At 41.3% G+C, this 13813-nt stretch overlaps 1 protein-coding gene across 2 annotated transcripts in view; it reads right to left on the bottom strand.

The window, feature by feature from the left end:
* Positions 1-514: 514 nt before the first annotated feature.
* Positions 515-13813, bottom strand: part of ANTXR2 (ANTXR cell adhesion molecule 2) — a 163606-nt gene continuing 150307 nt past the window's right edge. For both annotated transcript variants that reach the window (XM_061583257.1, XM_061583258.1), the window contains exon 17: positions 515-2650. In XM_061583257.1, the coding sequence (XP_061439241.1) occupies positions 2621-2650 (30 nt within the window). In that variant the 3' untranslated portion in view covers positions 515-2620. The remainder of the gene's footprint in view (positions 2651-13813) is intronic.

The following is a 13813-nucleotide window of genomic DNA, read 5'->3' as shown; positions in this document are numbered from 1 at the left end:
AAAACTGTGCACCTCAAAGGTCAGTACTGCACCCCTCTGAGGTCTGCGCCCTAGGTGGCTGCCTAGTTGGCCTAATGATGGCACCGGCCCTGACTGTAACTATCTGCTTGTGAAGAAACTGCACGTGTTACATATTTAGGACACAAAATGGACTACATTATACTTCTATCCCTGTCAAAAAGGTCTGCAGGTCTCATCTTAGCTAGAATTCCATTCCCATTAGAGTCTGCCAAAAGCGATTGTGGTGGCATATTGTTCTGTTTTATTTACATTGCTAACGCTGCATATTACACATGCTGTAGCATCTGACAAATTTAAATAATTGTACAACAAGCGTAAATCCCCTGAGTTAGCCTGTGACATGCCTTCTTGAAACTCACGTGATGACATGGGAAGTTGGCTCTATTGGTTGAAGTCAGCAGCCAAAGGAGAGTGCAACCCCAGTGAAAGGATGCATCAGCTCTGGAAAGATGGGTTTAAATAAAAAAGGAGAGAAGTGACTTGTAATAGCACCTTAGGTAAAGGATTTTATTCACGTGAACTCACATGGGGTGTTGGCAATGCTACTGGTGATGTAAACAATCTCAAGCCAGAACTAGCTGAAAATAAGAGGCTACATTGTGGTGGAAGAATTGTCTGAGAAGAGCCACAAATTTGCCCATCAACCAAGGGGAATTATTCTATGTCCCTTGAGATTTCAATGAAAAGCAACAAAGGGGATAATTAGACCAGCACGCATCCCTTCGCCCTTTTCCGTCTTGCGCACAGGCATGCCCACCAAACATGAAATGTTACCCTTTTCCCCTCAAATGTGATGGTGGTTGAACTTATTTTTAGTGTCATTTGATAAGCCTCCCTGCTCGCAGAGAGACATCCCACTGACCCAGCCACTGGTCATTGTCTATACTGGTTCCCATCAAAGTAGGCACATTTTGTCAGGTTTCGACTCGAATATCCATTTTGCATCTGAAGTACAGTATCGAAAGTGACTGGATCATTTGAGCCTTTTTCTTCAGCTGCTACCTCCTTCCTTCCCCACAGTGTTTCCACTCACACTAACATAATCTGGCACCACCGACGTGACACAACACTGGTTTTTCCAAAAAAAAAATTAAATTGAATTATAACACATACTTTGTCAACATTTTCCAATGGCTGGTTCTTCTGTACATTTAATTTATAAATTAAGGAAAGGCCTCTTCTCTTCTCTCTTTTTGGCCCCAGTGCTGAATCTCCACCAAGGCATGGTACCCCCTCAAAAACTGAGTAATGCGCATACAGTAATAGGTCATTCAATGTCAAAAGGCATAAAAAAGATGAGCAAAACCTTCACAGGCTGCTGCTTGCTGTTGCCTTTAATTATATTAATTAAACTTTGAAATTCTCATGCAAAGAGAGTTGCTGGCTTGTGACGCTGAAGAGCCCTTGGAGATTTGCTGGGGGGAGAGAGAAAAGGACCCTGAGATGCCAGCTTTGTGGCAATTTCTTTTTTCCCCAACCTTATAATAACAGTAATAATACAGGAGCCTAAAATGACTAGGTATGTTTACAGAGGATAATGATTTTATGTGCTACTGAGCGCCGAGTGCAAAAAGGTGGAGATAAAAAATATCAGCCACAGTGCCTGGGCCTTGACACATCAGTCCTTCACTCTCTGCTCAAGATCTCTGGTTACAGGCTGTCTTCCTGTAGAATAACACTCTATTAATTTTTCTTCCTGTCCTGGGTACAAAATGAAAGAAAGGTGTCTTCAGAAACTAAAGGGCAAATCTTCCATGCTACCAATACCTTGAGGCACCGTGTCTATACATATTGTCATGCATGTGCATTCCTCAGTGTTAAAGTGACAGCATTTTCCATCAGAAGGTTCTCATAAGGCACAATCCGATGGGTGGCGGAAGGATGGGACTTGGAAGGATTTTGTGACATGACATTGCTGCGAGGCACTGAACCCGTGCATTTTTCCAAGCCTGGTGGGAATTTCACTCTTCTGCCTGTGGCAAATAGTTTCCTGTTTAAATAGCAAATGACATCTTCACATCCAAGAAGCAATGCAGCTCCCGCTAGAGGCACATAAAGGCTGGAGTAAGCATCGTTCAACTACAGTAGCAACAACAAAAGCCATTGTCATTGGTCATTTGCTTGCGATTCCTGCACTGGATTTTCAGTTGGCAACATGGGCACACACACGTTTTTAACATCCTTCAGGTTACATCTCAGTGGCAGAGCATGTGGTCTGCATGCAGAAGATCTCGGGTTCAATCCCTGGCATCTCCAGGTAGGGCTAGGGGAGGCTCCTGCCTGGAATCCGGCCAGTCAGTGTAGATAATACTGAGCTAGATGGACCAATGGTCTGACTCGGCATTAGGCAGCTTCCTATGTCCCTAAATCATATAATATTGTAATGAATACTGCATGAGGTAACAAGCTTAGAAGGAAATGATGGACGCAAGAGCTTAGAGCAGCATCATGTGGGTTGCAGTGGAATCAAACAGAGCAAATCTTCCAGGCTGAGAGGGGAAGGTGTTCTGAGGATTTTTGTGTAAGTGCTTCATTGTCGTTCTTTGGTTACATTACAAAAGTGATAGCTTTTCATTCTTGTTGCCTTCCTTTACTGAGACTAAACTCGGGTGAAGTTCATGCATCGGCCCTAAAAAAGAGAGAATATAACACAACTGTTACTTTGCATGACAGTAATAAATGAATAATTTTGTTTAAAATCCCACCCCAGAATGGTTAGATCCTTGGTGTCCAACATAGTTGCCACTTGTGCGGAAATGGCTACTGACCAGTGGTGAATTGGTGCTTTACTTCTACCACCTATTTTTTTAAAGAATTTTTAAAAAATAAAATTCTTTTACACATGAACCAAAAAAAGCATCCTCCTTCCATCTGCAGCAATCACAAATTCATTCTTGAGACCTAATCGCTTTTCTGATTTTGAAAAGTGCAGAATTGTTTTTGAATTCATGCAAGATCCATTTCACATTAACATCTCCAATTCTCAGCTATCTCAAGGACTTGTGAGGCTTCCTTCGTTGGAGAGGCACCTTTTCGAGGTGTCTGTGATTTTACTTCAAAGCGTTTAGCATTTGAAAGATTAAATTGTTATGATGTGGAGTCATATCTTAAATCAAAATGTATTCACAGTTCTACATACAGTGATTCCAAAACTGTTTTCAAGACTTGGTTCAACATGGCTCTGCGCATCATCTTTTCTGCAGTTACAATGGTGAAATCAAAATACAGGTTGCAGATATTACATGAAAATTTATAGGCAGAGTTGAGATGTAGTCTGATTTTACGCCTGATTTCCCTGCACTACTTAATGAAAACGTGTGTCAGATTTCTCATTAATTATTAAATAAATAAATGAAAACATTATTGTGTATTTTTCCACCCTCAAAAACACAGATTTTTTTTTGTCATGTGGTGAAAATTTGCCACAATTTTGGCAAGTATGAAAAAACAACTGGAGACCACTGGGTTAGATAAAAGCTATGACCCATTAGATAAAATCTGAGAGACAATCATGATACACTATTGTTGGCAATAGGAAAGGCCTGTTGAAGATTATGTATGTTGATTAGGTAACGTGCACAGTGGATTATTTGCACATTCTCCATGAGGCCTGGCAAATATGCACAATGGCTGGTGGGTATGCACATTAACCGCTTAACTTTCATTCTTCTTAACACATATCAATCCATAACATAAAAGACAAAAAACAACAAAGAATCTCATCATACCTTAAAGACTAACAAAGGTATTATGGCATAAACTTTCATGGACTGGTCCACTTCATCAGATACATTAAATAGGCTCTGGTCCAGAGGTGAGCAGACTTCAGACTTGCAGGATTTACTCTTTTTATTTATTTATTTACTAGAAATTCACCAACTGGAGCCTGGTATAAAAGGCACTTAGAATTAAAGGATTTGCTTTGCACAGCAGAACTTAACAGAATGTTTCATGAATCTGATGAAGTAGACTGTAGTCCCCAAAAGGTTTTACCATAATAAATGTGTCAGGTGTCACAAGACCCTTTGTTGGACTTATGATTTTATTACGTATTTATTAAATTTATATCCCGCTCTTCCTCCCAGAAGGCTATCCTCTTGGAAATTGTTGAGAGGAAGAATCCCAGGAGTGGATTTTTGTGTGGCAGAACTGTGAGTTCCATTAAGTTCTGCTGTGCAAAACACATCCCTTAATTCTGGGTAACTCACAGTTCTGCCACATAAAAATCCACTCCTGCACGAAACATTATCCAGTAATTCAGGATAATACTTCTTGCATCTGATGAAGTGGACTCCATTCCACAAGTGTTTATGCTATAATAAATCTGATAAATCTTTAAGGCGCCACAAGACTCTTTGTTGTTTTCATTTCAGCAACATAATTTAAGGCAAAAAGAAGACAATCATCTTGGATAGAAATGTGGTTCCAAGAAGTACAGTGCAATGAAGCTAAGAAGGAACTGGAAAATAAAGTGATGTATATACATTCTCAGTGCAGCGCATTCCCATTACTGATCAAGAACTTTTGCCTTCTCAGTGTTGAGTAAATCGTGGCTTTATAATTCATAGACAAAGACAGTGGAGACTGGTGGCTCTGATGTCAGTGGGGCAGAGAATCCTCTCCGGGTTTTAGTCTGACAGCACCTTGGAAAGCTCCTTGAAAGTCCGGATTAAAATCCAGATCGGATTCATTGCCCCACTGACATCACAGCCACCAGTCTTCACTGGACATCGATCAATCTTCTCTAAACTGTGCTCTCCAGGAGTTTTGAACTACAAATCTAATAATTGCTAACCATTGACCATGCTGGCTGGGACTGATGGGAGCTGTACTCCAAAACATCTGGAGGGCACCAGGTAGGAGGAGGGCAGGCACAGACCATTAGTGAACACATCAGAACGTATTAGATTGGCAGGATGCCTTCTCTTGCCTGGGCGTTCATATTTGTCTTTCAGTGTATCTGTTATGCAATTAGATTTCCATAGCCAACAACGCTAGCAGTCTGATGGAAATGCCCTATTCCATTTTCACATGTTAACTGGGGATATATAACAGTGAGTTGAAATGAATAGGGCTTTTCAAATTAGCAAATCAAATGTATTATGAATATTCAAACAAGAACACATTTATGCTGGGTTCCTATTTACTGGAAGTCAAGCAACCTAATCTAATCTGAAGTTTGATTCTGAATAGCATGTGAAGCGAAGTAGACAAAAACTGTGGAAAACTCCCTCTGACTTCTGTGGACCTTGACATACATATGTTTCAATGAATGCTTGAAAATGGATTATGGTCAATAGGAATGCTGACAATCTCAGAATTCTGCCAAAGTCTAAAATAATCAAGAATGTTGACAGGCATCTAAATGTGATTGTCAGCATCTTCTTGTGTATCCCCCTGAGCTCATGTGGCAGGAGTAGATTAGAATCGTCTGTTCTGCAAATTTTGTGAGCTATAGTTTTCACTGCGTCTAAACACAAGAAACTAATAAATTGCATTTGGATGCAAGGCAAATTATGTTTTGCTAAGAACCCAGAACAAAAGCCTCTACACTCTCAAGCACAGAGGAAAGAGAAGAAAAAGCTCATGAGCTTAAAGCTGCTCAAGTTTCTAAAAGCAAGCAGTTACATCTGCATGTAGTCATTGAGTCCATCTATTGACATTGATAAAAGATTTCCACTGGCTTGCAGATTGCAAAATACCAGTATTGGACTAAGAAAGTGATTGGGGAAAAACCCTGAAGATCTTATTTCAATTTGGGAAGCAAGGAAGATATCAAACCAATGTGTATACTTCACTACTGTCCAGTCTGGCTGGTAGCACCTCCAAGGACTCAAGCAGAGGTCTTTCCCACTCTTGCAACTTGAGATCCTTTTTGCTGAAGAAGCTGTGAACTGAACCTGAGACCTCATTCATGCAAAGCATGTGCTCTACTGTTCAGGTACAGGTCCTCTTATGTCTCCATGGTTTTTACCACCCGCCACTATCTAGGTACCAAGTGAACAGAGGATTGTGAGATGTTTATCCATGGGAATAGAGCATTATCTCTTTATGTATTCATATTTTTATCTTTTGTCTTTGTATTGATGGGCTTATAGATAGGAGACATTAAATCAAAATGTACATAGATGAGGGAATCTTTTCATGAACTTGCTCACCAGAAAGCAGGATGTTGGGAAACACACTGGAAGTGCTAATTAACTTTGAAGGTCAGGGGTGTTGTATCGCCATGGATTAACAGCAAAGATTCCATGCCAGCACAGAAAAGAACAGGTTGCATGTGTAGGTAATAGAATGTGACATTGTGTGTGCAGCTTTGCAATGCGTGCATGCAGAGGACACATTAAAAGTTACCATATAAAGCCAAAGCAACTTCTAGTGCTGACATTTTGTGATCTGAAATCCTACCCAGAATCCATTGCTCTGGATTCCAGTTGTGTGCACAAATGAAACTTGAGGAGTGGTATCTGAAATTCAGTGTATAATGTTAAGGCTTGTTGACATCCCCGTCTTTTTTTTTAAATAAGCTCTGCTGGATCACACCATGGGTCTCTAGGGCATGCTCACACATCTGCCTTGTGTGTGGAAGATGCCATTTAGGCTACATGAGGATCTACACTTACCACTGAACTTCGGAAATAAAGGGAACATTATTACATTACAAAGCTCTATATAAAGTTCTTGCTCCCATTTTCAGGGCCTTTCCACTTGTGGCACCCCATCTTTGAAACTGTCTCCCCAGACAGCAAGTCTTTGTGCTCTTTTTGGTTCTTCTCTCTCTTACACTGGATTTTACTGTCTGCTGTGATCACACACTAGTTTTTTTAAAAAGATACAATTTTATTGTATTCTATGCTTTACCTGTAAGCCACTCTAGTGGCCATGGCTGAAGAATGGCTAACAAATTATTTTAAATAAATTAATAAATGTTCAAAATCAGATGGAATCCCCTGATTGAGATATCCCTTCTCCAGAACAGGGGAAAAAATCTGAAAAAGCTGGGTTACCTTCTCAGCCACAATACCATCTGTCAGTGTAGTGGCTTAATGTTACATTCATGCCCTCGTAGTCAATTAAACAATCAATACATCCAATTTGAATTCAGATGTATCATGCCTTGTAAATCATTGGGTCATAAACCTTAACAATACCAACATGTAGTCAGTATGAAATTGAACTAAATTAGTGTCTTAGGGCTACACTAATTAAAACATGAGTTATGCAAGCATCCCATGATTGTCTCATGAGTGATCAGCGTAGCTTTGATGGGGCAATACGTTGTGGCTGAAGGATGCAGGTTTAAGGAACGGGACCTGTTTTAGAATCCTGAGAGAGAGGAAGAATTTGATGCGGCACACATTCTTTTATGTCATTATCAGCCTTTTAACTTCTTCCTTACTATCTACAAAAGTCAGTGCCTGGAATCCTTTGTAATAGATCAGCAGCATAACCTTTAAGAAGAAGAAGAAGAAAGGGGGGGAGGGAACTCAGAGGAACTTCTGCAAAGGACAGGTGCCACCATGGACCTCTTGGCACTTAGGGATTCACTCTTATAGACAGCATTAAAATTATTGGCTGATAATTGGGTGGTCTGATTCAGCGTAAGGCAGCTTCCCATGTTTATCTATTCTTTCTCTCTCTCTGCATGTGTATGAAGGTTAGGGCTCTCTAATGCTCAGCAACTTACTACTTTTTCCCAGCTATATACAACCAATATAACTTTGCAGCATAGGCTAAGGCCAAATCTGCGCCTTACATTTAAAGTACACGGGGAAGGGCCATAGCACAGTGAGAGTGTATCTGCGTTACATGCAGAAGGTCCCAGGTTCAATCTCCAGGTATGGCTAAGAGACACTCTCCTCTGAAACTCCTGGGGCACCACTGCCAGTCAGAATCGACAAAACTGAGCTAGATGGGTCAAGGGGCCAGAATCCGTATAAGGCAGTTTTTATGTACTATTATACTGCTTTACCAGTCACGTCATCCTCCAAAGGATTCTGGGACTTGTAGTTTCTGGAGAGCTGTTAGGAGACTCCTATTTCCCTCCAAGAGCTACAGCTCCCAGAGTTGTTTTAACAGTCAAAACCTCATCCCAGGGAATTCTGGGCACTGTAGCTCTGTGAGGGGAATAACAACTCTCAGCACCTTTAACAAACTACATTTCCCAGGATGCTTTGGGGGAAGCCACAACTGTTAAAGTGGTATAATAGCACTTGAAATGTAAAGTGCAGATGTGGTCATATTTTTAACTCTGCAATCCAAACCGTGCCTATTCAGAAGAAACTCCCTAAACACACCTACCTGGTTGCCCTGCACCAGTCAAAATAGTTTATGTGTGAAGTGCAGAAATCCTGATGCAATATTGCTTGCAATTGTTTCCTTGGGGCCCTCTAACATTACTGAATGAGAAGACCCTATGATTTTAGGCAGTGGAGCAATAAAGTAACAGGGGCTGTTACCATGAGAGTGCACAGCTGGTAAAAAAAGTTTTTCAATATTTAGTTGCCAGCATTTCCCACTAAAAGTGTTACATTTAGCATTTGGAAGCTGACACCATCAGCCCACTCCTGAACTTAAGTAAGTGTCATGCTTTCCAGTCTGGGAGGCGTTAACATTCTAGAGGCATTAACATTCCCCTGTGCCTTTGCTGGCTCCCTGCACAGGATGTATTTCATTGCTATAACTGTTGGAATATTGGGTTCACCTCCTAAATATCCACGGACACCTGCAGTTTAGTTTAGGCAGTGGACTGATATATTTACTTTGGAAAGGGATTAGTAAACGCCAACGTTCTATGTGCCTTTGAAATGCAGCCCAAGTTTTAAACAGAGACTTCCTCGCGCGTATTCTTTTGCAGACATGATCTTTCAAGAATAAAAAGGCTAAAGCAGTCCGTCTGTGTCCTTAACAGGCTGATTCAAACAATAATTTCATCACATACTTACAAAAGGACAAATGCACAGAATATTCCTAGGTCAGTCTAAATGATTGTTTCATGTTCACAGGCATTCTGAGCTCATCCCCATTATTACTTTTTCACAACACATCTGCACATGACATGTGTTCAAATCCTCCTTATCACTTATCTGGGTGACAGAGATGTCCAAGCTACCCCAGGGTGAGAACGATGGCTCCTAAGGCTCTGATTGTCATAAGGAACTGATGGAATTCACTGCCATAAGATGTAGCGATGGCCACGGCAGTTCAAAACGGAATGTGGCAAATCCATCCAGGGCAGGTCTCTCTGGCCACATCTGCACCATATATTTAAAGAGTGGGGAGGAGAGCCTGGCTAGGAGTCCAGAGTCTGTGAGTTCAAATCCCCGCTCATGTCTCCTGGGTATAAAGGGCCAGCTAAAGATCACCCTCACAGTGAGTGGCTCAGGGGTTACGTGCCCTGCCACCTAAGCAGCCGTGGGCCAGCCTGCATAGTTCCAAGGAGCCCAGTTGCCCCCCAGCTGGTAGTTGCAGACAAGAAAGGGGCTGGCTTGTGCAGTTGTGGCAAGTTGAGCAGGCCCTAGCCAGCTGTGGAAGACTAGCCTCAGAGGGAGGCAATGGTAAACCCCCTCTGAGTACCGCTTCCCATGAAAACCATATTCATAGGGTAGCCATAAGTCAGGACTTGAAGGCAGTCCATTGCCATTTCGTGATATCCCTTTAAAATGGTTTGCCCCAAAGAATCCTGGGAACTGTGGTCTATTAATAGTGTTGCTAGTTGCTAGGAGACTCATATTCCTCTCACAGAGCTACAATACCCGAAGTGGTTCATCAACCAATCCTTCTTCCCAGGGAACACTGGGAATTGTGCTGGCTGGGGCTGATGGGAGTTGCTGTTCAAAACATCTGGAGGTCACCAGGTTGGCGAAGGCTGGACTAGATGAACTCTTGGCCCAGGGATTTTCTTGTGAATGATGGCTGCAAACAAAAACCAGGAAAGGGCCACATCCTTTCTGACATGCTGGTGAGAATCCCAGAAGTATCTGGAGTGGGGAGAGGCATTGCTGGAGGCCTCCCTGGTGAACGACATGAGCTAAGTTTTAAAAGTTCGATGGAGCGTCTGAATAGGCTTGTTTACATGTTCCACAGAACACAGGTACAAGCTGTCTCTACACATGTACAAGTGTTTGTGTGAAAGATCGCACACTTGTTGATTTGTACAGCTCAGCTGTTGTGTACACAGACTGTACACTTACTGAATATAATGTCTAATATTTTGGTTAATTCTGCACTGTACTGCAATATATTTCTGCCCACACACTTTGTCACAGGAAATCAAAACCAGTGAAGAAGAAATGCATCACTAGCCATAATTAACGGCCAGCAAATAAAATGAAAGGAAGCCGTACTAAGTACATCTCCAGGTGAAGAGCTTCTTGGCTTATCCTAGCCTGCAATTGTATTGGAATTGTTTTTTTTAAAGATGTTTAAGAGTTTTTAAAAGATGTTTTGTTTTTGAGACTTTTAAAAATGTTTTTACTGCACTAGCATTTGTTTGCCACCCCGGGGCTCCCTTTGGAAGGAAGGGTAGGATGATGACAGTAACTATAACAATAATAAATTATTTAAATATACAAACAGGGTACAGAAGAGGGAGGCGCCAAAATTACGACATAAAGGGCTTGGAGAAGCTTGGAAGTACAAGATCTGCAGCGGCAAAATGTCCCGAGAAAACTGATTCACTGCAGAGCATCCTTTAACCTGGGCAATAAAATAAGTGCTGTGTTGTGCCACAGAAAGGAGCAAAAGAGTCCACATAACTATTGTCGCCCATCTTTTTTAGTTCCTAGGCAGCTTTTAGAAAATGCTATTAAGGGCAGCTCTCTTATTCCTGCTAATAGTGCTTATTTTGTAAGTGGACACATGGGCGGAACAACCCTGTTGCCACACAGCATGAACATGTACATGATTGTCAGTGGTTTAACCCTGGGAATGCCAGGAGGGAACACTGGCAGTTCACACTGGATGCACCGACGTCAACAGATCTCTCACCACTGGAAGAGCAAACAAAAAAATAGCAATAATAAAACTGGACTATTTAAAATGGTAGGCTTTGTATGTTTGTGCTCAAAGTGATTTACTGGGAGAGCAGGTAAGAGAAGCAACGTGATACCCTCCATTTGCTAGAATGTTCACAAACTATCTCGTTTTATATGTGAGGTTAGGACTGATTAACCACGAGTAGTGAAAATATATCTTTTACGGAGTTACAGAGACCAATCCGTTGCCTATAGCGCACATTTCTTTTGTTCTGCCTGCTTAGCGTAGCTTCCCAGCCCTCTGCGCACAGCCCATTTCATTTCCATGTTTGTAACAATCGCTATATGGGTATTAAGTAGCGGCAGCAGAAAAAAATAGTAATACAGTACAAGCAATAGTCACTGTAACGGCAATGGTAGAACAAAGAGCAGCAACAGTAATACTCACGGCAGTAATAAAGTATGAATAGTTATCAGTAATTATATTGGCGCTACTATTTATAAATGTATACCACTAGTAGTAAAGGCAATGATAACAACTGTAGCACTAGTATCTGTAACAGAAACATGTAGTGATGTTGTAGAACTCATACTTCTAGGCTCAGAAGTATGAGTTTTAGGGGGCTGATAACACCCATCTCAGCTTCTAAGGGAGTATTAGTACCACCACCATCACCATCACCAGAAGTCAAGCTACCTTCGGGGGGGGGAGGTGAAGAGGCTTGTTCTAGTAATATGTGAATAATACTGGCCTTCTTCAGACGCATCTCCAGTAGCACTGGCCTGCTTCCATGGGACATGATTCTGTATCATTGGGGAACGTGTGAATTAAACCAGGTGGATGGATGGCAGGGGTAACAGGGCAGATCTTTCCTACCCTATCAGCATCCCACCAATTTGAAGGCATACTGGAATCATGTAAATAGGTTTGAATTCTCAGAAAAAAGGGGTTCTATAAGTGCTAAATATTAACAGTATAAATGATATTAATATTACTAGTATATTAACAGCATCATTTCCTTTCGTCAGACCCTATTAAGTTGCCTAACTAATGCCATTTCATCAGCAAATAGTATTGTAACAATACTTGTTTGATACACCTCACTCAAGCCATTATCTACCAGTCCTCTAAGCTATATTTCTATCTTTTCCCCCCAAGAAACACAACGCTTCCTTCTGGAACTTTCTGTTTCAGACGTGTGCAAAACAGCACAGCAATATTTAAATTCTTCTTATTTCTAAATGTAATGTAACTAGAGGGGTGGACTGTAAAAGAAGACATGCTACCTGTGCAGTTGTCAGATGCTACAAAAGCAAAGCACAAGGATCAAAATAGCCTTCAATTTTAACTAATGCTCATTGGGAGAGTGAGTGATAAACCCAGCAGCATAAGGGCTACACCTTTAAAGAGTGAAGATTTGGATTGTTCTGCAGATCCTTGAACACATTCTTCATGTAACAGCCCTCTAGATGCCACTGTCAACCAGCTGTCATTTCACCAGCTAAAGCAGCTATTATGCTACCAGATAGATGGGTTCTGATGCACTGTTAATAGAAAACGGCTTCCCTCTTCCAATAACAGGTGTGGGTTCTGTGGGTGGGGGGGTTGGTTGGTTCTTCTTTATGCTATTTTTGCTGGTTATAGCAAACACATGTTGAAGAATCAATGTTACCTCCTAGAATGTCTAGGTTCACAAACACCCCCTCTATCTTGTGTATATCATCACGGAGGGATAAGTGGGATGTGTTGTAAGAAATCATTTAGTTGGTGCATCTCTCTCTCTCTCTGTGTGTGTGTGAGTGTGTGTGCATGTGTGACTGAGTGAGTGAGTGAGTGAGTGAGTGAGTGAGTGAGAGACCCACAGCAGGCTCAGCTGCAGAGGAGACTAAGTCCTGATTCAAACGCTCACTGCATAGGTGCTGCAACTGGCATGCTGGAGGATCATAGGAACAAACGAAACTGCCCTGGTCCATCTAGCTCAGTATTGTCCACAATGACTGGCAGCCACTCTCAAGGGTTTCATCTCTCCTAGCCCCACCTGGAGATGCTGCTGGGGACTCAACCTCTGCCACTGAGCTCTGGCCCTTGCCCGGTAAAAAAGAAAAGAAAAGCAAAGGTAGACATGTTGGCCGTGAGAGATTTTTTAAAAAAAACATTTTGTGTACCATTATCAGTATTAGTATTATTTTGATTATTGTCCGCCCTCCACCCAAAAGTTCAGGGTGGGTCACAACCATTTCAAATACAACATTAAAAACAGTTTAAAATGAATTTCAGTTGGCCCTAATAAACAGACTACGAATCTGTGGATTTTGAAGAATTCCAAAGAAATACATTCACAGCAGGAGTGCAATATATGCATCATATGCACTATGCTTTTAAAGATGTCTTTAATTTATTTATTTATTAAATATTTTTTTAGATGTTTTTAGTGTTTTGTCCTTTGTTTGCCACCTTGGGCTCCTTCTGGGAAGAAGGCTGGAGCAGACATTTTAATAACAACAACAATAACGATAACAACAACAACAACAACAATAAGATTGATTGATTGATTGATATCCCGCCTTTCATCCCAGGAGCCCAGGGAGGCAAACAAAGGACAAAACACTGAAAACATCTGAAAAACATCTTTTTTTAAAAAAAAATTAAAGACATCTTTAAAAGCGTAGTGCACATGATGCATATATTGCACTCCTGCTGCATATAATAATAATAATATGATGATGATGATACTTTATTAGGTACAAGCCATTTTAGAGTATCTATTAAAAAACAGAGATAGAACCTAGGAGGCTGAGTCAAGACCATTTGTCCA

The sequence above is a fragment of the Rhineura floridana genome, chromosome 9, assembly GCF_030035675.1.
Source record: "Rhineura floridana isolate rRhiFlo1 chromosome 9, rRhiFlo1.hap2, whole genome shotgun sequence".
Taxonomy (NCBI): domain Eukaryota; kingdom Metazoa; phylum Chordata; class Lepidosauria; order Squamata; family Rhineuridae; genus Rhineura; species Rhineura floridana.
Note: the sequence above shows the minus strand (reverse complement) of the source record. Positions and strands in the feature narration are given on the sequence as shown.